The sequence below is a fragment of the Symphalangus syndactylus genome, chromosome 16, assembly GCF_028878055.3.
Source record: "Symphalangus syndactylus isolate Jambi chromosome 16, NHGRI_mSymSyn1-v2.1_pri, whole genome shotgun sequence".
Classification (NCBI taxonomy): Eukaryota; Metazoa; Chordata; class Mammalia; order Primates; family Hylobatidae; genus Symphalangus; species Symphalangus syndactylus.
In genome coordinates this window covers 45,634,403-45,657,713 of record NC_072438.2, presented here as the reverse complement: position 1 = coordinate 45,657,713, position 23,311 = coordinate 45,634,403, and the positions used below count along the sequence as shown (strand labels likewise).

Below are 23,311 nucleotides of genomic sequence, written 5' to 3'. Positions count from 1 at the left end.
TTTTCTTTTTTTTTTTGGATGGAGTCTTGCTCTGTTGCCAGGCTGGAGTGCAGAGGCACGATCTTGGCTCACTGCAACTTCCACCTCCCAGGTTCAAGTGATTCCCCTGCTTCAGCCTCTTGAGTAGCTGAGACTACAGGTGTGCGCCACCATGCCCAGCCAATTTTTTTGTATTTTAGTAGAGACAGGGTTTCACCATGTTGGCCAGGTTGGTCTTCATCTCCTGACCTCGTGATCCGCCCACCTCGGCCTCCCAAAGTGCTGGGATTACAGGCGTGAGTCACTTCTATGGACTTTTAAGATCCATCAGTGTGTGTACTTTCTTGGCCCAGGGTATGTCCTGTCTTATCTATCCCTTTCCCAGATCAACCCTACTGCCCTGAAATAACACAAAAACACTGTATGAAGGAGCTCAGTTTCTCCTATCCTACAGATAGATAAGCAAGAATGGTCAACATAAAGCTAACTGGAGATACTATTGGGCAGTTATTCATGGCAAACTTGAACACTGTTATCCTCCTATGCATGGTACTTTATGTTTGGTTGGGATAGCTGACATTATTATTCCTGTTTTGTGGTGCACTAACACACAGTATTGGATGGAGAGGCCATTTAAAGGTTAGGGTAACTAAAACATGTGAAAACATCTATTGGGGAAACGGAAAAAATATTTGACCTCATATTTCTCATACCTGACATGGTAAGTTAATTTCATGCCTTCTGGGTGGCCAAGGGAGAGATTTTTCTTGTACCACATTCTGCCTCTGACTGCCAGAGTTGTCTCTTAGCTATGCCTGTCCCTCCAAGACCTGCCCCTACAGCTCCTATTCCTTCTGGCTGATGCCATCCCACTGTGCGGCTGCATCCTAAACAATAATATTCAGTGCCATCACTTAGTTATTTCTGTACCTTTGTCATTTTCCTTAACAGTAAGGCACAAGTTCCCAAAACAATGCTATAAATATATAGGTAACTGATGTGGTTTGGCTGTGTCACCACCCAAACCTCATCTTGAATTTTAAGTCCCACAGTTTCCACATGTTGTGGGAGGGAACTGGTGGGAGGTAATTGAATCATGGGGGCAGGTCTTTCCCATGCTATTCTCATGATAGTGAGTAAGTCTCATGAGAGCTGATGGTTTTATAAAGGGGTTTCTCTGCAGAAGCTCTCTTCTCTTGTCTGCAGCCATGTGAGATGTGCCTTTCACCTACCGCCATGACTGTGAGGCCTCCCCAGCCATGTGGAATTGTGAGTCCATTAAATTTCTTTCTTTTGTAAATTGCCCAGTCTTGGGTATGTCTTTATCAGCAGTGTGAAATTGGACTAATACAGTAGCCCTCCTGAACTTTTGTAATTTCCAAATTTTGCAATGGACAGCCTCTTCAGAAAGCAAAATCCTATGATATATGCATTGCCCATGTTCAAACTCAGCTTGTTAACACCTTGTGCCTTCAGCTGGGTGCCCTGTGGCTGTTACTTACAGTTTAGCCCCTAACAGAAGATTTTCCTCTACCAGTCTTCTACCTTTCCTCTACAGGTAGAACACAGTGCCTATGATTCAAGAACGAGAGTTCTTCCTGGACCTCTTTTCTTCTCTCTTAGGCTACTGTTTCTGGCAAAGACCCGGCAGTGTTGGTTGGGGCAGCTTTATATCAACACAACTGATGCTGCAAAGTCCTAGTGAGTGGGCAGGCCACAGAGTGAGAAGTCACAGAGGATGGTGCCCCTTGTCATTGACTGGGCATAGGCTAAACATTCTCCTTGTCATTGTTGCCAGCTTGGAGATTAGACCCAGCTAAACCAAAGGTTATTCTAAATCGAAGGAAGTGCCCATTTTTATGAAAATCACCGATGAGCAATAACCCCTCATTGCAGCCAATAATCATAGTGTTAAATCTAGTGTCAAATTTGGCAGCAGAAATCTGCTACTGCTGGAGGAAACAGTGACAGAAATAACGTGCAAGCTTAGCATTTCTTTTTATAATCAGAAATTCTTGAAAATTAGGTATTGTTGCTTCATCAGAGGGTTTACAGCTGGTTGAGCTACACAAATTTACTCAAAAAAGACTTGATGAGATTCAGAATTGCAATAACATTTGCTGTGGGGGAGAAAGGCAAAAAAAAAAAAAAAGTAGTTCTAACATTTACTTTGATTCAGAAGCACTTTCTCTCCAGAGACCACTTACCTCTAACAATACACTACTGATCATGGGGTTAAGGACCTCGGCCTTCTTGTTGCTCTGTGGAATCAGAAGTATGAAATTGACAGATTAGGTGCTCATACTACAAGGCTTGCCGCGTAAAATGTAATACACTGGCTTTATTGAGGGATCTCTTGCAGAGGAAGAGGAGGGGAAGCAGAATGCTTCCTACAGACCAGGCTTCACACCTGCTGCTGCACCTTTTTAGTCTCATTTAATTGCAACGGAAATCCTAGGAGGTAGGCAGGTATCATGATAACCCCAATTTAAAGAGGAGAGAATAGGGATCAGAAAGGTTGAGTAACTTGTTTAAGGTCACATAGCTAGAAATTGAAACCGAGACCTTTTTCACTATGTAAATTTTGTAGCAGATCTGGGATAAGAGTGAAGTGAGGGAGGTTGAGTTGTGTAGGCAGAGTGGACGCTGTCTTTACTTAAAATTTTGATATTTTGATGATCATAATATTTTGGTACTTTTAAAATATATGTCATTAAAATATCTATCTAGATTCCTGAGGTTTTTTTCTGTTTCCTTTTTGGGCCCCCTTCCATTTTGCAGGTGAGTTAAGTCCCTCACTCACCTAACCTAGTCTAAGCCCTGGCCTACTCTTTTTTTTTTTCTTTCTTCTTTTAAATGCAAACATAGGAACTTGGTTATAGGGCATCTTCTAGATGAGCAGCAAAATTAAGACATTCTTAAATATAACTTGAAAACAGGTCTTCAGATCCACATTTGAAAAATGCAAATATGTATAAAGCACAGAGTACAGTGCCTGGTATAAAGCACAGAGTACAGTGCCTGGTATAAAGCAGCGGCTCAAAAAATGAAAGGCAGGCCAGGTGTGGTGGCTCAAGCCTGCAGTCCCAGAACTTTGAGAGGCCGAGGTGGATGGATCACCTGAGGTCAGGAATTTGAGATCAGCCTGGCCAACATGGCGAAACCCTATCTCTACTAAAAATACAAAAAAATTAGCTGGGCATGGTGGTAAGTGTCTGTAATCCCAGCTACTCAGGAGGCTGAAGCAGGAGAATTGCTTGAACTCAGGAGGCAGAGGTTGCAGTGAGCTGAGATCGCACCATTGCACTCCAACCTGGGTGACAGAGTGAGACTCCATCGAAAAAAAAAAAATGAAAGTGAAAGGCAGAGTTGGTATCATTATCTTTGCTTATGCTATCGGTCTATCAATCAATAGTCTTCTCTATCTAAGAGTTCAATCTACTCTTAGACCATAAACCATTAAAGGGATTGGAGAGAGAGAGGATGCAATCTTAATAAGTCAGCTTCTCTTACAGTACCTGGAAGAGTTCAGAGTAAACAAAAATACATAAATTAAATATATCTTCCCAGAGCAGCCCACTTTCATTGAAGTTACTCTACTGAGGGTGAAGTAATGTCTTCCTGGGGAAATCATAATGGAGCCTTGGGAGAAACCTCTTTAAAAACCCAGTCGTTTTGGTAAGTAACCAGAAAATCCATTATGGTATTTGCTTTCATGTTTATTTGATTATCAATAAACCTCTAAAATATAATCAAATGAGGGCAATAAGATGACATTGGTTTTCAGAATCAATGAGGTGTGCAAGCAATTTAAATAGAGTCTAGAGAGCAATATACACTCATTAACTTCAAGTTATGAATAATGGCTGCTTTAGCGAACAGAAACACTGACTTGATGTAAATGATTCATCACAGCACAAGATCAGAGGTATTGTTGTGGTGAGATGGTCTTTCTAAATTCTATTTTAGATTCAAGTTTTTCTTCCCCATAATGATAACCTGTGTGGTCCCGATTTTGTTCACGCAAACACTTGTACGTGTGTGTATATATATATATAAAAGTTCAAGTGCACAGCCATCTGCCACAGCCTTGCTACATAAAATATGGGCCACGGATCAGGAACATTGTCATCACCTGACTGCTTACTAGAAATACAGAATCTCAGCCTCATCCCAGACCTATTGAATAAGAATCTTCATTTTAACAACATCTCCAACTGATCCGTGTGCACCTTAAGTTTGAGAAGCACTGCGCTGGGATACAATATGCAGAAGGAATGGAAAGCAATACCATGAATACTACTAGGTAAATTAATATTTAACACATATTATGCAAAATATAATACACACAAACATGCACACAGACATTCACACTCTCAAGCCTAAATGAACACAGAGAACCAAAGAGTTGGTATCTATCTGATGTATCTGGTGGATAACCAACTAGGAATTAGGAGATCTACTGAGAGGCTTGAGTGAATCAATTCACCCCTTCGGGCCTCAGTTTCCTCACCTAGTAAACTGTGAAAAGGGTGACAAGAGGGTGCAATAGAGCTTTAGGAACCGGCATCACCAAGGCTATTCCATCATGATTAAGACCTCACACCTCTCTGCAAGCCTAGTGTTTATATCAAAGTCCATGGACATCAGGTAACTTGGACCACACTGATGGTGCAAATGCATTTTGTCCAGCCTATCGTATCAATGAGCTTCCACCTCCCTTGTCATTCTGCTTGTATACAGTGAAGCTCCATTGCTGAAGGCCTGAAATTAGACAAACATAAAAGGTGCTGTTTTACAAAATAGGAGAAGCAGGTCAGATTTCTTGACGGCAGAATGAATAGGCAGTGCGTAGCTCACTCCTTGTTCACAGAGTCACTGACAGAAGTGTGGGAGACAGGCGTCTTTTTGGGTGACAGCCAGGTCCATGGTCATTTCTCATCTTTTGAGAAATGCTCTTGGCCTGAGGAGGAGGAGGAGGCATGCCCCAGAAGCCAGGGAGGTCTGCAGGTCTGCACAATGAGACACTGTCCCCAGTTGGTGCTGAGTGAAGCCAAGGTGGACGTGTGACCCATGCTGATGAGCTATTCAAACCTTTTTACCCAGGAACCAGGAATTTGAATGGAAAGACACAGGGTTAGGAACTGCTGTCACTGAGTCACATTAATAGCAGTACTTTAGAGAGAGTATGTGTAGGCCAGGCGCGGTGGCTCACACCTGTAATCCCAGCACTTTGGGAGGCTGAGGCAGGTGGAGCACCTGAGGTCAGTGGTTTGAGACCAGCCTGGCCAACATGGTGAAACCCTGTCTGCACTAAACATACAAAAAAATTAGCTGGGAGTGGTGGCCCACGCCTGCAATCCCAGCTACTCAGGAGGCTGAGGCATGAGAATCGCTTGAACTTGGGAGGCGGAGGCTGCAGTGAGCCGAGATCGCGCCACTGCACTCCAGCCTGGGCAACAGAGTGAGACACCGTTTCAAAAAATAAAAAAAGAGTGTGCATGAGCTCTGGTGCTGGGTCCCCACAGCGGTTCATTTCCCCCACTGCCTTTCATAAAGCCTCCTTTCTGTCTAAATTTTTTAGAATGTGTTTCTGCTGCTTCCTGGTATGGTTTGAATTGTGTCCCCTGCAAAAAGACATATTGAAGTCCTAACCCCCAGCACCTCAGACTGTGACCTTATTTGGAGATAGGGTTGTTGCTGGTGTGATAAGTTAGCATGAGGTCATATTGGTCATGCTCTAACCCAATAGGCCTGGTGTCCTTATAAGCAGAGGGAAATCTGGACACAGACACGCATGGAGGGAAGGTGATGTGGAGACACAGGGAGAAAGCAGCCATGTCAAGACACAGAGAGAGAGACTGGAGTTTTGCAGCCACAAGCCAAGGAACACCTGGGGCTACCAGAAGCTGGAAGAAGCAAGGAAGAATCCTAGAGGCTTTGGAGAGATCAAGGCCCTGATACCACCTTGTTTTCAGACATCTAGCCTGCAGAACCACGAGAAAATAACCCAGTTTATGGTACTTTGTTAGAGCAGCCCTAGGAAACTAATATACTTGAAACCAAGAAAACAACCTATTTAGAATAGGAAGTAAACCTGCTGTGTCTCATGGAGCACATCACTTTGCATCCAGGGTTTCAAAGGAAAAAAACAGGAAGGTGAAAGGGAATATTTTCCACTTTTCTCTGGGCCCACTAAGGTGAAGCTATATAACATGACTGATTTCCGAAGAAAATAACCAGAGGCCACACCTCCAAGTGAATGCTGAGCCTTTCAGACTTGTTACCCTGAGAATAGAAACACTTGAGCCAATCAGTAACATTTTTTTCTTTTGGTTAAAGTCAAGTGTCACAATGAAGCAAAGAAAACTCTTATCTCTGCCGGGCGTGGTGGATCATGCCTGTAATCCAGCAGTTTGGGAGGCCGAGGCGGGTGGATCACTAGGTCAGGAGTTTAAGACCAGCCTGGCCAACATGGTGAAACCCCATCGCTACTAAAAATACAAAAATTAGCTGGGCCTGGTGGCGTGTGCCTGTAATCCCAGCTGTTTTGGAGGCTGAGGCAGGAGAATCGCTTCTACTCAGGAGGTGGAGGCTGCAGTGAGCCCAGATTGTGCCGCTGCACTCCAGGCTGGGCGATAGGGCGAGACTCAGTCTCAAAAAAAAAAAAAAAAAAGAAAAAGGAAAAAGAAAACTCTTATCTCGCATGGCTTATAAAATAGGCTCTGAGGGCAACAGTGAATGAGAATATTCAAAATTAATAATTTTAACAGATTCTGAATTACATATATCACAGATATTAAGTAATAAAAGGAACTTTCATCTGACGCTTTAAAAAAAAGCAAACAGGCCGGGCATGGTGGCTCACGCCTGCAATCCCAACACTTTGCAGGGCCGAGGTGGGTGGATCATGAGGTCAGGAGATCGAGACCATCCTGGCTAACACGGTGAAACCCTGTCTCTACTAAAAATACAAAAAAATTATCCGGGTGCGGTGGTGGGCTCCTGTAGTCCCAGCTACTTGGGAGGCTGAGGCAGGAGAACAGCGTGAGCCCGGGAGGCGGAACTTGCAGTGAGCAGAGATCGTGCCACTGCACTCCAGCCTGGGCACCACAGCAAAACTCTGTCTCAAAACAAAACAAAACAAAAAAACCAAAAACCAAACAAACAAACAAAAGAAATGATGTCCACAGAGGTTTGAAAACTGACTCACCCAACATCTTGGAAGCCCGAAGTGGCAGATTCAAGGCTAGAACCCAGTTAGGAGAGTCCTAAGCTGCCTGTCCTTAGAGAAGTTGCTCTTGGCCTGACTTTAGCTTACATCATGGCATAGCTTCAGTTTTATGGAGCTACTAAAGAAGGCGCTGCATCTCCACATTTCCTCACAGCACCTCACAGACATACTTCCCTTAAAAAAGGTGAAAAAAAATCAAGACTGTAATCTTACCCCAACAGTGGTTAAAGAATTCGTAAACTTCTTTGATAAGGAGGCCACTTCATTGCACATTGCAGTAGTTAATCTGAAAGAAGAAAAAAAAAAGGCTTGGATGTTTTCAATAAGGTAAAATAATTTAACTGTCATGACCATTTCTGATATTAATTCAGTGTGACATTTAAAAGAATGCCACACACGCTTGAAGATGCTCTACAGAAATGTGCAGTTAGACGGTTTTCCTTAATCATCTTCCATGATTCACAATCACAGTTTAAACTAATCCTGGTTTTCTTTCCATGCTTAATTAAAGAATAATCATCCAACTCACTTGACCTCTTTTAGAATCAAAACCATGTGCAGGAAAATGCCAGGCTTGGGCTCCACATGTGTAGAGGTATACACTCTGGCCAGATGGCTGGTTTCCACCTTTTTGGTCATTTCAAAATAATCATGAACATTCACTGAGACTATGTTAAGCACTTTTATGTGCCTAATCATATTTAATCCTCAGAGTGACCTTATGGGTTATGTTATTATTTCCATTTTATATAGATGGAAAATCAGACATTTAAGAAAGTTACGTGGCCGGGGAACAGTGGCTCACGCCTGTAATCTCAGCTGTGGGAGGCCGAGGTGGGTGGATCACCGGAGGTCAGGAGTTCAAGACCAGCCTGACCAACATAGTAAAACCCTGTCTCTACTAAAAATACCAAAAAATTAGCTGGACATGGTGGCAGGCGCCTGTAATCTCAGCTACTTGGGAGGCTGAGGCAGGAAAATCACTTGAAGCCAGGAGGTGGAGGTTGCAGTGAGCCGAGATCACGCCATTGCACTCCAGCCTGGGCAACAAGAGCAAAACTCTGTCTTAAAAAAAAAAAAAAAGTAAGAAAGTTAGGTAACCTGCTTAGGACATGCAGGAGAGGAGGCATTCAAACTCAGGTGTCTCTGGATAGTTTGATTATGTTTTTATTATATGCTTCAAAATAAAGATCCTGTAGACTATGTAGAATATGTTTTTAATACTGACATCAAAATTCCGAGTTTATGCTAGGCATTCCACTTCTAGAACTTTATCCCAAGAAAATAATGCAAGATACACACAAATATTTAACAAAAACAACATTTATCCTAACACTATGGATGATGACAAAACCTGAAAACAATCTAATTACCTAATAATGTAGGTAATGTCTGATATTTTTCTATCAGTTAGTGCATACAGCTCTCATGAATAGTGATTAAAATGCTGTGGGAAAAATTATAACCCCAACTTAAGAATCTTGTATGTTAAAAGATCTAGTAAAGTCAGTAGAGGTAAGTTTTGCTTTGATAAAAGAGGTCTTATCTAATATATATAGGTTTTATGAGCTATATCCACCCATCCATCCATCCATCCACCCACCCACCCATCCATCCAAAACTTGTCTGCAGAAGGGGTCAAGAGTAAATCCGGGAGATATCCCAGAGCCATTCAGCATATGTTGTTGGGCAGGTGGGTGGGGAGGCACTTATTGTACAGACAAGTCAGGGACTGGGTGCAGCTTGGTAAGGTCAGGACAATCAGGGCTGGGAATCAGAAAGGAGCAAAGAGTAAGGTCGTTTTCCATACCTAGGGGCTTCTGAACTTTGGCCCTCTTCTTTCCAATTAGTACTGCAAAGATAAACCAGTACCTACAGATTGTCCTCAGCATTTTCAACTTCCCTGACTTTGTCCTTTCCTCTTCCTTCTAAATGTTTAGGCGAGTGCATATTCTTTCTAGGAATATTAAGGTGGGGATTCTGTGGTTCTTATAATAACTTTGATTTTTATATTCTTAGATATGGAAATCTAGACTAGATGACAGATCTTTACAAGTGAGGAAAAATGCCGCCAGTACAAAGACACTAATGCTGACTTTTTGGAAGATCTTTCCACTAAAAACTTCCTCCCCAACCGACAATGACGAAGCAGTAATAAGCAAAGACTAGTTAGCTAGTAAATTGAATGTGCTGAGACCTGTGTTTTTCCATCCTTGGATATTTTCAGGGGCTCTATTTTGGCTCCTGTGTCTGTCTAATAACACGAGGGTACTTAGGCCTATGTTAATTTTCCACATCACAGTATACAGTCATGTGCATAAAAGTTAAAGGCTTATTTTTCAGCTCCATACCAACTATTTTCATGAATGCTCCATATCAACTATTTTCATGTATATTCACTAGATTGCATATTCATATATGTTACATATATTTTAATTTTAATAAACTAATGATAATAGCTACTATTTATTGAAGAACATGATATAGGACAACACACAGGTGCACACATACAACCCACAGTGAACTGGTTAATATTAGTGACCATCATCACCAGAGTTCGGAACACGGAGAGCTGGTATACTTATACCAGGAGCAGTGGAGTGTATTTGCCTATTTCGTGAATCTAGCTAGAAGTTACATTAAAGTGTCCTTTCTCTATTCATGTATATGTTGAAAATGTAATTACCCTCAAAAGGTTTTACTTCTAAGACTTTGATCTATTAAATGAGCACTTTCATGCCTCATGCAATGATTTAGTATGTTTTCCTTTAAATCTCTTCATAAATAATTCCTAGAATGGCTAGTTAAGTCTTCTTCTTGCTAACATAATGCATTTGTTAAAGAAATCCTTATTTCTGGCTGGGCGTGGTGGCTCACAAGTGTAATCCCAGCACTTTGGGAGCCTGAGGCGGGCAGATCACAAGGTCAAGAGATGGAGACCATCCTGGCCAACATGGTGAAAACCCATCTCTACTAAAAATACAAAAATCAGCTGGATGTGGTGGTGCGCGCCTGTAATCCCAGCTACTCAGGAGGCTGAGGCAGGAGAATCACTTGAACCTGGGAGGCGGAGGTTGCAATGACTTGAGATCATGGCACTGTACTCCAACCTGGTGACAGAGTGAGACTCTGTCTCGAAAAAAAAAAAAAAATCCTTATTTCTTAAGATGACCATAGAACAATGGAATTGGTTGACTTGAAATTTGAATCTTTGGCCAGGTATGGTGGCTCATGCCCGTAATCATAGCATTTTAGAAGGCTGAGGCAGGAGGATTGCTTGAGCTCAGGAGTTCGAGACCAGCCTGGGCAACACGGCCAGGCCTGGTCTCTGCAATTAATTAAAAAATTAGCTGGATGTGGTGGCACGCACCTGTGGTCCCAACTCCTGGGGAGACTGAGGTGGGAGGATCACGTGAGCCCAGGAGTTTGGGGCTGCAGTGAGTCATGATCATGCCACTGCACTCCAGTCTGGGTGACAGAGCGAGATCCCATCTCAACAAAACAAAAAACAAAAAACAAAAACAAACAAAAAGAAATCTGAATCTTTTAGTGGCTTAGAGGGTGTGGGTGTGTATGTGTGTATCTGAATGGTACCTATATATAAAACTGGGAAAATAAGAATTTAAAGTAACATTTACTTACTTTATTAGAACTTTTGCTTGGTCCTGAGCTGGTTTTTCCTCCTCTTGTCCGTGAAGAATTAATTCTGCTACTTTATGAAGCTGCTCAATACAGCGTGCTGTTACCTCTGCCAGACTTTCAATGGACAACATGTATACTTCCTGAAATGAATAAACACAAGCAAGAAACTTTTTACTGAGCAGATGCTTTTTTAAAAAAATACTGTGACATTAGAAGTGATATAATTATTTCAAAAATACCCCAAATATAACACGAAATAGTTAACCTGAAGATTACAAGCATATCTAAGACTCTAAGTGTAATGCTGCCAGGAACGGCCATAAGGCCCCCAGGGCTGTGGCAAGTCTGTTCACAGCTGCATCCCCAGTGCTTACAGCAATGCTGGGTACAAAACAGGCAGGTGCTAAAGAAGGTGTGTGGAAGGCTGGCTGAATGAACAGAGCTCAATGGATATTTTTCCTTACAGTGATCTAATCACTGCAACTTCCACCTCCCGGGTTTAAGCAATTCTCATACCGCAGCCTCCCAAGTAGCTGAGAGTACAAGCACACGCCACCACACCCTGCTAATTATTATTATTATTATTTTGTATTTTTAGTAGAGACGGGGTTTCACCATGTTGGTCAGGCTGGTCTCAAACTCCTGACCTCAGGTGATCCACCTGCCTTGGCCTCCCAAAGTGCTGGGATTACAGGCACGAGTCACCGTGCCCGGCCAAAAAGTTACTTTCTTTAAAATTAAAACTCAGTGTAAGATGAAGTTACTACAAACTCCTTTACTGAACATAGGCAGGATATAAATTATGCACACATAAATTTATTAAATTACAGAATAAAAGCTATGGCAGTGAATTTTTTAAAGGCTTCAATTACCTCATTAGTTATGGGGCATCAAGACATTTTATAGTAACACATTTGCATATAAGATGATATTCTACTGTAAAGGTAAATCAACTATGTTCCTAAAGATTTTTGTCCCTTTAAATTATAATTGTAAAGCTATGGAGAAAAGTGACAAAATCTGTGTTAAACAATGAATTATCTTGGCATAGAGAAATTTCTGTGTTTATTGCATTCCTACTTATATTTCTATAATATGGAACAAATGAAAAAGAAATGGCCTCTCCTCAATTAAAATTAAGCTGTTAATAAAATGAACACCCTCTTATTACCTTGTAGGTGGACAATCTAGAATAAATTTACCTCTATGGTCTTAGTTCTCTTTTCCTCCTTTTTGTCTTCTTGAGGGTCTTGAGATTTCTCTTCCTTTTCTTCCTTCTTTGTTTCTTCTTCGGACCCTTTTGCCACATCTACTGACACCATGGTTTCATCCTCTTCCACCCAGTCATGAGCCCTCTTCATGGCCTGCGGAGGTCCCCAACCAAACAATCCTTTTATGGCGCAAATATGGAAACTAAGTCATTCCAACCCCAAGACTAGAATCAAGTGTCTCTAAGCCTTCAAGAATGGATCTCTATATGTTTGGAGGATGACGGGGCAATTTTTCAACCCCCTAAAAAGATAACCTGGTTGTTGCTTTCTGGTAAATATAAAGTAGAAAAGAGGGACAGAACAGAAAGTATGGAAAGAACAATGCAGGCCTGAGGACTCTTTAAAAAGCATTTAAAATGATATTCAGATAATAAAAATGACAGTCACATTGAAAAATCTATAGTATATTTTTCACTTTTCATGACCATCTATAAAAGAATAATAGTATTTTAAAAAACATATGTTAGAAATTGAGCCATGGGGCCGCGGCTACAGCAAATGTCCTCGTCTGATATATCTCAGAAAGCTCTTCATGTTTCGTGAACCTAATAATGTATCATGCTGGGAAGGTGAAGAAGGGCTCTGTGTTTCTTGATTCATGACAGGTCTTCTACCCTCAAGGGGGAGAAGAGAAGCGCTGCTGGAAAGGTCTGGTGCTGCTCTGTGTCTAGTTTAATTTCACATGAGTGCAGTTTACGCACTCTGTGCCCTACAAAATCATGGCTAAATTAAACAATCAGAAACCTCCTCCCCTGCCTGTTATTCCCTGAATTTAGAATGAAGGGGCAGACTCACTCCAATTTTATCATAGTTTAAGCTGTTTGCTTAAGTAAAAGTTGTTTTGGGGCTTACACTAAACTTACTTCCCACCTTAAATCTTACACGCCAAAGTTAAAAATATCAGAGTGTTGAATGGTAAGTTAACAGCAAGAAGATCTGGGGAGAGAAAACCCAACAAAACTGTCTTCAGTGTTTCCTTTATTACAGACAAAGATTTAACCCTAAGCAAATAAGCCAGTGGAATCTCAGAGCCACCACATGCCCCCTCTGAGCGGTGGCAGGTGCTGCACGGAGATGAATGAGGCAATTTCCCACTGTGTTCAAGTCACTGACCTGCCAGAATCAGTGACCCCTATCAGAGATAAAGAAATTACTCATCTCACCTCCTCATTCTGCCCTTTTCCTCACCCACCTGGATAAGTGAGTACCTATGCAAACCACTGCTTACTAAAAAGAAGAAAGAAAGACAGAGAGAGAGAGAGAATGGAAAAACATCACACAGTTTTAAGTAATTAATGATCATGGCCTCTAAAGAAACTTCACAGCAAGACCTTGTACTAACTTGCAAAACACACTGTGATATTGTTACAGGCACCCAGATTGTTAAAGCTGGAATGGTCTTAGACATGATGAAGCCCCTGTGCTTCAGGTGGGAGGAACTGTGGGGTTTACCTGGCTGACGTGCCTCTCTCTACCTAATTCTGGCATGTTTCTTTAGAGGGGTGGGGGGCGAAATTTGAAAAAGTCTCTTGGTGATTCTGCACCCTTTTTCCCTCCCCTAATCTGATGATAACTACTGCTCCAACATAACATCCTATTTTGCCATGAAAAGTTAAGTGACTTATTCAAGGTCACAAGGTAATTACTAGTAAAATTACAACTAAAATGCAGATCTCATGACACAATCTAGCATGTTCTCCACCACCACCACATTCCATTATGTTGCCTCTTCAAATCTTTTCATTTTTTCCTTTTTTAAAATTTGAGACAGAGTCTCACTCTGTCACCTAGGCTGGAGTGCTGTGGCACAATCAGCTCACTGCAACCTTGGCCTCCTGGGTTCAAGCGATTCTCTTGCCTCAGTCTCCCGAGTAGCTGGGATTACAGGCATGCACCAGAACACTCGGCTAATTTTTGTATTTTAGTAGAGACGGGGTTTCACCATGTTGGACGGGCTGATCTCAAACTCCTGACCTCAGGTGATCCACCCGCCTGGGCCTCCCAAAGTGCTGGGATTATAGGCGTGAGCCACCGCGCCCAGACCCTCCTCAAATCTTAATTACTGACCTCAAACTCCGCTCCCGGCACTATGTCATATAAGATTTGGGGGTTTTCCATTTCAGGTGCATCCCTGGAACTTTAAAACAGAGACTCTCCCCTGCACTTCTTTTTTTTAACCAGAAACTATAAATCAGACAGTGCTGACCTTATTGAGTTTGTCAGGTGTGGCCGCCACATGTAATTCAAAGAGAAGCTCTGTAAGCATGCGAGCAAATTCTTCTCCCTTTTCTTCTAAGCCTAGAAATAGAACACAACAGAAGAAGCGTGATTTATTTTTCATCCTTCAGGATGTGGCAGCTCCCCCAACATTACAGCCTGCAGCTGGGGTAGACTAAGTGAAGGTTGTAGCAGCCTGCCCGCCAGCCGCCGGGCAAAGATGAATGTCTTCCATTCATGAGCATGGCAGTGAGGCAGCAGATGCATCCGGGTGCAGGGCCGCTGAAGTCTTGCTGTTTGGCAGCTCGAGCAGGGACACCTCCCGGCCAACCCAAAGGCAACAAGAGGTCAGGGAGGGAGCTTGCTTGTCTTGTTCACAGCTATAGGTGGTCAGCAGCTATCTGCTGAAAGAAGGACTGGGATGAACAAAGGCATGACCTTTCTCAGGCCTAAGGGACCCGGGACAACATCATATTTATGACTTCGATATTGTTACGCTTAGCATTGCAACCCTAATGATACCCAGGTGCCCTTTTATGTCCACAGAACCACAGTGCTGAATAAGCCGAATTAGTCTCAACTATCTCTCTGGAGAAATTTCCCAAGGTTCCCTAGGATACCTGGCTGGTCCTACAATATTTCTTAATGATCTGTCTTCCTTTCACCCTGGAAGCTACTGAGGGACAGAGACAGTATTTCTTCTGCTCACTCTTGAATCCAGAGCATCTAACACAATACCTCACATATAATAGGTGCTAAAATGAATATTTATGGAATAATTTATTAATACATTGCCTAATATATAATGATATATTAATATATATAACAGATAGTATACATATTAAAATATCATATATCATAAAATAAAAAAATTAGGATCATTGTGGGCAATAAAGAGATTGTTAAAGGTTACAATCTTATTTTTCTCTTTTAAAGTATCTGCAAGGCCATGCCATTTTGAACAGTTATGAAAGGTGCCAAAGAATGGATTCCACATGGATTTATTACCAGTTTGGGGGAGAATAAAAGCATCATTTATCTCGCCTGACTACATGATCTCAGAACTCTCTAAGAAGAAAATACTGTGGCTTATGCCAGTGGGGGAAGGCAGAGCCTTGAAGAGGGGACTAAGCCATGTGAGAAACACTGCATCCAGCCCTTGTCTGGAGATGCTATTTTGTTTTACGGACAAAATGGTTAATCTGCAGCCCATGAAGATAGCCTGGCGTAGCTTGTAGGTATTTATTCAAAACATTTGGCTGAGATCCGCTTATTATTACCTGTAACTCATATATTCTCATGAGGGAAACAGATCAATAATCAAAACAGATAAGTAGTCCGGGCACGGTGGCTCACGCCTGTAATCCCAGCACTCTGGGAGGCCGAGGTGGGTGGATCACGAGGTCAGGAGTTTGAGACCAGCCTGGCCAAGATGGTGAAACCCCGTCTCTACTAAAAATACAAAAATTAGCCGGGCGCGGAGGCGGGCGCCTGTAATCCCAGCTACTCGGGAGGCTGAGGCAGGAGAATCACTTGAACCTGGGAGGCAGAGGTTGCAGTGAGCTGAGATCACGCCACTGCACTCTAGCCTGGGTGACAGAGCAAGACTCTGTCTCAAAAAAACAAAACAAAACAGATAAGTAAATAACATCAATGTCAAGGGATACGTTTTATGGAGAAGTATAAACAGGGCTAGCTGGGGTTTAGGAGTTTTAAATAGGAGGTGCTGTGGTCTGAATGCCCCTGTCCTCTCCAAATTAATATTTTGAAACCTAATACCAATGTGATGATAATAGGAGGTGAGGCTTTGGGGGTGTGATTAGATCATGAAGTGGGGAGCCCCCCATAAACGGGATTAGTGCCCTGATAAAAGAGGCCCCAGGGAACTAGCTGGTCCCTTCCACCAGGTAAGGACACAACTAGAAGGCACCATCTGTGAACCAGAGATCAGGAGCCCTCATTAGACACAGAATCTGCCAGCACTTTGAGCTTCGACTTTACGGTCTCCAAAACTGTGAGAAATAGATTTCTGTTGTTTATAAGCCACATAGTCTATGGTATTTTGATATAGCAGCCTGAATAGACTAAGACAGGAGGGAAGCTAACTAAGAAGGTGACATTTGAGTAATGTGCTAGAGGAGGACAGCAATGAGCCGGCTACAAGATGTCAGGGGGCAGAGCCTTCCAGCAGCAGTGCAGCAAGAGTAGAGTCCAGGAGGGAGTGTGCCCGGTTCGTCCATGGGAGCAGCAAGGGTGTCAGCGTGGCTGCAGCAGAGTGAGGCGGGTGCGTGCAGGGAGGAGGCAGAGACGGCTGTCTTTGCTCATGACGAAGCCACAACAAGCAAATCATTTTAACCCAAAGAGGGAAGTGCTCTAAGGGGGCTTTTGCAGCTTATAATCCAGTTTTCAGAGGGGGTGTGAAGCAGGGTTCCTGGAGGAGGTGATGCCTGAACAGAGCCTTCAAGAATGAGAATGCATTAATCACACAAAGGGAGAGCTGGAGGGCTAGACAGTCTCAGAGATAGAGAGACAGTCTCAGAGACAGATAGAGATAGAGAGGGCCAGGAACAGTGGCTCATGCCTGTAATCCTAGCACTTTAGGAGGCTGACGTGGTTGGATCACTTGAGGTCAGGAGATGGAGACCAGCCTGGCCAACATGGTGAAACCCCGTCTCTACTAAAAGTACAAACATTTGCCAGGCGTGGTGGCACGTGCCCGTAATCCCAGCTACTTGGGAGGCTGAGGCAGGAGAATCACTTGAACCTGGGACAGTGGAGGTTGAAGTGAGCTGAGATTGCACCACTGTACTCTAGCCTGGGCAAAAGAATGAGATTCTATCTGGAAAAAAAAAAAAAGGGGAGAGAGAGAGAGAGAGAGAGAGCTAGAGAGCTAGATTGATTCCATCAGAAGCTGAGATTCTCTCTGCTGGGCAGAGGTCTTGGTCTAGTCTTCCCCAGGGAGGGACAGTGAGAGGGGCTGGGCACACCTGGGCAGCATCGACAACGTCTCCTTCCCAAACCGCCTGCCCCTCACTCTGTATGAGGCAGTGTTGCAGAGAGCAGACAGTTCTGGGCTGGGACTTGGAAGGCATCGTTCTACCCAGCTCCTGCATCTGGTGGTTCTGTGGCCTGGGGCCAGTCACAGAACTTCCTCAGCTTCCACTGCCTCCTCTGAAAATTAAGGACAATAAAACCCACTCATCTCCTCTTTACAGCTGTTATAAGGACCAAATACTGCAACAAATGTGAAAGTGTTTTGTAAACACGAAGTTTTATGTAAACAAATTATACGCTACACTGATACAAACATAGGGAGATTAAAAGTATTTGGGAGGAATCAACACTAAATTAAGATACGAGCACTTTGTAGAGCTCCAGCTTTTAAAAGTGTATTAATTCTGTAAAACATACACCAGCAACTTTTAGAAACTATTTTGGAAAAAAAAATCATAGAGAAAAATGGAGGTTGATAAAAACAGATGATAATAAATATTGCAACAAACAATACCTATTACTACAACTCTTGGCCTATACACATGGCTGAGAAGATCTTCACCAGAGCAATAAAAATAGAAAATGGCCTTTTAAAATCTCTTCTCAGCCATGGTAAATCACATTAACGGATCTATGGCAGTGTGATAAAATTACACTCTGCTGGAAAAACAAACATGCAAATCATTAGCTAACATTATTAAATGCAGAGGAGACCGATATTAAATTCATCTAAAAATGATAGTTTATTACATTTTCTGAGAGTACCAAATAAATTATTTAGTTGTTAGGAGGCTTTTAGGAACGTAATGCTTACAAGGAAAAAAATGGATGAAAATGCTCAGTTTTCTTCCAGAATTTTGCTCCTAGATTACTGCTGGATTGCTCCTGGATTTCCCCCACTGCAACGATTCCTTATGACAGCTTTTGCGTAATCCCCGAACCTTTCTGGAACTGTGACACTCGATAATTGGATTGATTTAATGACAACGTCTATTCTTTTCTCCCAGTTCTTCATTAAGTTTCTGAAGGACATTTATTTATTAAATTAAGTTAATTAACATTAAGAATGTTTTGAAAATCTGGAGATGCCCTCTTGGGAAAATTGATATATTACCGGAGATAACAGGGTTTTGTCAATTAAGGCGAGGCAAACCTACCATTGCTAAAGCATGCTGTTCAGCACTTCAGGTTTTTCTATGTGTATATGTGAATGTGTATTTAAAGACACTGAATTTACTGAAGGTCTACACTAAGACTAGAACACATCACTTATAGCAACGTTTTCTATTTAAATTGAAATTAAGTTTCCCCTCCAAGGAATAGCACCAGTTGCGGATGTAATACTTCTTTAATTGCATTGGCAACAATATCTCCTTGATGTTGGGGGGAATCTGGGATTCTCTTTTTGTCCTTTCTAAATGACACCCTTAATAGGACCAAGGTCCACCTCAGACATCATGACTCTTGAAGAGAAATAGCTTGATTCTTTTTGGTGATTGCCAGTGTGGGAAAGGGCCATCTATTAGTTCATCCTGGGTGCACAAGGCAAGCTACATGACCTTTGACAGCTAGTGTTTTAGTTTCTTCATTAGGAAAACAAAGACAAGGCTGTCATCCTTTGTGACTCTGGGAGGGACATACTAATGCTCAAAAACATGATTCCCAACTGTCTCCGATACGGCCTCTTTCTATGCTTCAGTATAATTGATTCTTTTATTTTGATGCAATGAGCATAAATCTCATTAAGCTGAAAGCATGTAAGGTCAGTGTGTGGAGCTAAAGAGGGAAAGGGTGTCTAAATGACAGTTTCTGAATGCTTAGAATAATTTTTGCCCTGAACATCAAGGCTCAAGCATTTGAGCTCTTGTGTCAGAGCTTTGATTAAAGGAATGTAACACGTCTGGGCACAAAACACTGCCAGCGATTTAAGAATGCACATTCTCCTTACTTTGCATGCCGGGTAATAACAATGAGCATAATAATACATGAAAGTTATACTTTATTGCACCTTTACTTTTTCCTGGCACTGTGTTAGCACTTTAAGTAATATGCACAGCTAACATTTTCGAGCAGTTCTGTGTGCCAGGCACTGTAATATATGTTTTTAGATATGTTATCTAATAAGACCCCCTACAACAGCTCTTGAACCTGATATATATATATATCGTCTCCATTTTACAAGTGAAGATACTGCATTTCAGAAAGGGTATATAACTTGTTTAAGGCCACATAGCAAGAAAGTGGTGAAAATGTTTCAAATGGGACCCTTCCAAAGGTCCTAGGAGAAGCCAGACCTGTCTCTGAGGTTGTCTGACCTTTCAGCATAACCTACACAAAACAACAGTGGGGCAGTGGTTATGACATCGGTAAGAAATCTCTCTTCAAGTAGATAGCAAATGTTTTACTCCCTTCTGCTCCCAAATGGACAAACCTAAAGGAATCATTAACCATGCCCAACCCTGAGAGCAAGTTTTCCCCTCTTAAGGAAGCCTTGCTTCTCATAAAATAAGTTCTAATCTCCTTGGGGTCCAGTTATCATCTGGGTGGAAGATTATTGGGAAGTGTGGTTGCCAACCTGATGTAGCATACCCTGGTGCACTGTCAGAAAATGGTACAGCCTTTGTCAGAACTGAACTTTTTAGGTAGAGCGTAGGACACCTGCAAATATACCTGAACTCTTACACCTATAAATTAAAAGGAATAAGAAAAATATGCAAAAAAATTCAGGAAAAGATTTGCCCACCATCAACATTAATCACACTAAATAACTTTCACATGCAGATAAAAATTATAAGTGGCAGCATAGGCTGGGCACTGTGGCTCATGCCTGTAATCCCAGCACTTTGGGAGGCCAAGGCAGGTGGATCATGAGGTCAAGAGATCGAGACCATCCTGGCTAACATAGTGAAACCCCGTCTCTACTAAAAATACAAAAATTAGCTGAGCATGGTGGCAAGCGCCTGTATCCCTGCTACTCAGGAGACTGAGGCAGGAGAATCACTTGAACCTGGGAGGCGGAGGTTGCAGTGAGCTGAGATCGCGCCACTGCACTCCAGCCTGGCAACAGAGCGAGACTCCATCTCAGAAAAAGAAAAAAAAAAAGTGGCAGCATAAACTCTAGTCATCAGGGCTCTGTTTAGCAGATTGCAGTCTTTGTTCATCTGACCATATGCATTTGCATTTATTGTATGGCTGTGATGTGCCAGGGATTGTGCTGAACACCAGAGGAACAATAGGAGTTCCCGCCCAGTGAAAGAGAGTCTTATAAATCAGTGTGACCAGCTCCTGTAACATGAGCAGATGCACAGTGTATTTTGGAAGCTTGGAGGAGGAGCACTTGAATTAAGTAATTCAAAGGGCTGTGTTCATTAACAGCGGTTTCATAAGGATTATGCCAACAGTTTGTCTTGCTATTTAACTTATTTTCTTTTACCTTGTTCTTCTTGATTTTCTTCATTCTCTAATTCTTTGGCTGCAAAGATGTCTTTAATGGAAATTAGGTCATTTTTTAAGAGTTCCAGCTTCTCTCTATCAAGTGATGCTAAAAATGACTGAACCTGAAAAAAGAAATAGGTCAGCACAACTGTCATCTTTTCCTCTCATTAATAACGTTTACATACAGCAGTCCCCAGTTTTCCCAGGACCAAAGTGATTCACGGTGTGGGAGGTTATCGCTGGGTTGAATGTTGGCTTGATGCATATTAACTGTGCAACTTTGGGCAAGTTAGATAAGCTCTCTGGGTCTCAGTTTTCTCATTTTTAAAGAGAGATTCTTTGTGGAGTAAATGAGATATGAAATGTGAAATACTTTGCGCAACTGCACACAGTATGTGCTGCATAAATGGTGGTGGTAGCTCTTCTATCACAGTGGCTAAAAACGCAGTTCGACATCAACCCTGCAGTCAAATGTCAGCTCCTTACTTACTGTGACCTTCGGTAACTTATTTAACCTTTTAATGCCTCAGCTTCCTTATCTGTAAAATGGAAACTAATTGCACCTACCTTATAAGGCTGTTTTGAGGGTTAAATGAAGTAACCTACTTAAAATACTTAGAGTGATGCTCAATACTTATAAATATACACGCATACGGCCGGGTGTGGTGGCTCACGCCTGTAATCCCAGCACTTTGGGAGGCTGAGGCAGGCGGATCACGAGGTCAGGACATCAAGACCATCCTGGCCGACAGGGTGAAACCCCGTCTCTATTAAAAATACAAAAATTAGCTGGGTGTGGTGGTGCGTGCCTGTAATCCCAGCTACTCAGGAGGCTGAAGCAGGAGAATCCCTTGAACCAGGGAGTCAGAGTTTGCAGTGAGCCAAGATCACGTCACTGCACTCCAACCTGGTGACAGAGTGAGACTCCATCTCAAAAAATAAATGAATGAATAAATAAATAAACAAACATGCATCCACATATAAACATAAATAAATACACCTTCTATAGATGCACATATATACTTGCTAGATGTCGGTTATCACACTGGGTTTACAAAAATGCACAGGACACATTTTTCTTCTCCAACATCTTGCAGTCTAAAGGAGTGAGGCTGTGTCAACCGAGAACAACTATGACAGGCATGAGAGGAGGGTACAGTGGAGGGAGGCACTAGGAAGGGCGCTGTCCTTCCCCCTTGGGGAACTGAGATGGTACACACAGGGAGGACTTCACAGAGGAGGTGATGCTGGGACTGACATCATCCCTGCTCACTGTCTTTAGAGGCCCTCTTTTGAAACGATCCTCTGTATACAGTTAACAATTATTTGTACAGGCCAGGCGCGGTGGCTCACCCCTGTAATCCCAGCATTTTGGGAGGCTGAGGCGGGAGGATCACTTGAGCCCAGGAGTTTGAGGGCTCAAGCAATCAACATAGTGAGACCCTATCTCTATAAAAAATTTTAAGAAAATTAGCCAGGCATGCTGGGGCACGCCTGTGGTCTCAGTTGCTCAAGAGGCTGAGGTAAGAGGATTGCTTGAGCCCAGCAGTTTGAGGCTGCAGTGAACCATGATTGTGCCACTGCACTCCAGCAAGATCCTGTCTCAAAAAAAAAAAAAAAAAGATTTGTACAGATGGCCACTTATTCCGTGAAGATTGATTTGAATTTCCAAAATGGTAAAAGGGCACAGGGAAGGCATCTTATAAAATATTAAGTGTAAGTATAAAGTAGTAAAGTTTTATTTTTTCATTCTGCAGGTCAAACTCTTGCTCTGGACAGAGAGACAGCAGTGGAGCTTCAGTCCTCTTTGGAATAGGTTTTAATATTCATTATGGTAATAGATGAGCACATCAGGATAAGTGAGAGAGGTAGAGAGGGCATCTGGAATACCAGGACACCATTTTCCTAAAAGTTGCTAAAGCACATTGCCAGGGCATAATGCAGCCAGCGCTGAGGCTCTGGGAGGAAGCTCTGCAGGAAGTCATCAACACAAAACCCATCAGCGTGGAGTTCAGCAGGTGGAAGTAAATGTGCCCAGACTCATGGCTGCACGCCACTCCGTTCTGCCCTGACCTTCTCAGACTCTTCATTTCAGCTCGCACACTCATGTTTAGGGGTCAGGGTCCCAGATGTGCATGAACGTATTCTTAGGCTTCAGATTTATTTTCTAAACAGCAGTTTTCTAACATTAATTATAGAATAAATGTGTTTGAATACGATGCTTAGTGAAAAGGTATGCAGACCTGTGGAACATTTGTGTTTGCCCGTATCTTCTGGTGGATGGCAATCACCCGGAAGGGAGAGCACTGGGGTTTTCCTTTTGGGGCACCCCTGGGAAGGGTTCTCTTTAGCGAAGCACTCTTTCGTCAGCATCTTTCCACTACAGCATCTCTCCTGCTTTCTCCTAGCTCACTGCATTATGCCAAGGCCATGTGCATTGAATCTTTAGTTCAATCCAATAATAAATAGGACATAATCACACACTTCTCCATAAATATTTATGGAATGCTGACTATATGCTTGGCACAGTGCTGAGTGT

General features: G+C 42.5%; 1 protein-coding gene and 1 long non-coding RNA gene across 8 annotated transcripts in view; one reads left to right on the top strand and one right to left on the bottom strand.

Moving 5' to 3' along the window:
- FAM114A1 (family with sequence similarity 114 member A1) overlaps nucleotides 1–23,311 on the bottom strand; it is a 106,797-nt gene that overhangs the window by 34,886 nt on the left and 48,600 nt on the right. For 3 of the 6 annotated variants that reach the window (XM_063619820.1, XM_055246030.2, XM_055246031.2), the window contains exons 8-13: nucleotides 20,771–20,894; nucleotides 14,333–14,424; nucleotides 12,058–12,219; nucleotides 10,856–10,995; nucleotides 7,427–7,499; nucleotides 2,187–2,240 (exon numbers count right to left, since the gene is read on the bottom strand). In XM_063619820.1, coding sequence (XP_063475890.1) covers nucleotides 2,187–2,240; nucleotides 7,427–7,499; nucleotides 10,856–10,995; nucleotides 12,058–12,219; nucleotides 14,333–14,424; nucleotides 20,771–20,894 — 645 coding nt within the window. Of the gene's footprint in view, nucleotides 1–2,186; nucleotides 2,241–3,677; nucleotides 4,744–7,426; nucleotides 7,500–10,855; nucleotides 10,996–12,057; nucleotides 12,220–14,332; nucleotides 14,425–20,770; nucleotides 20,895–23,311 lie in introns of those variants that run through there. The other 3 variants (XM_063619821.1, XM_055246032.2, XM_063619822.1) reach the window with 2 other exon arrangements.
- On the top strand, nucleotides 643–22,939 carry LOC134732800 (uncharacterized). 2 transcript variants are annotated; one of them, XR_010116346.1, is made up of 3 exons: nucleotides 643–1,248; nucleotides 3,550–3,657; nucleotides 22,530–22,939. It is a non-coding gene; the product is annotated as an uncharacterized lncRNA (long non-coding RNA). The 2 variants fall into 2 exon arrangements; XR_010116347.1 differs by lacking the exon at nucleotides 22,530–22,939 and adding an exon at nucleotides 5,732–7,433.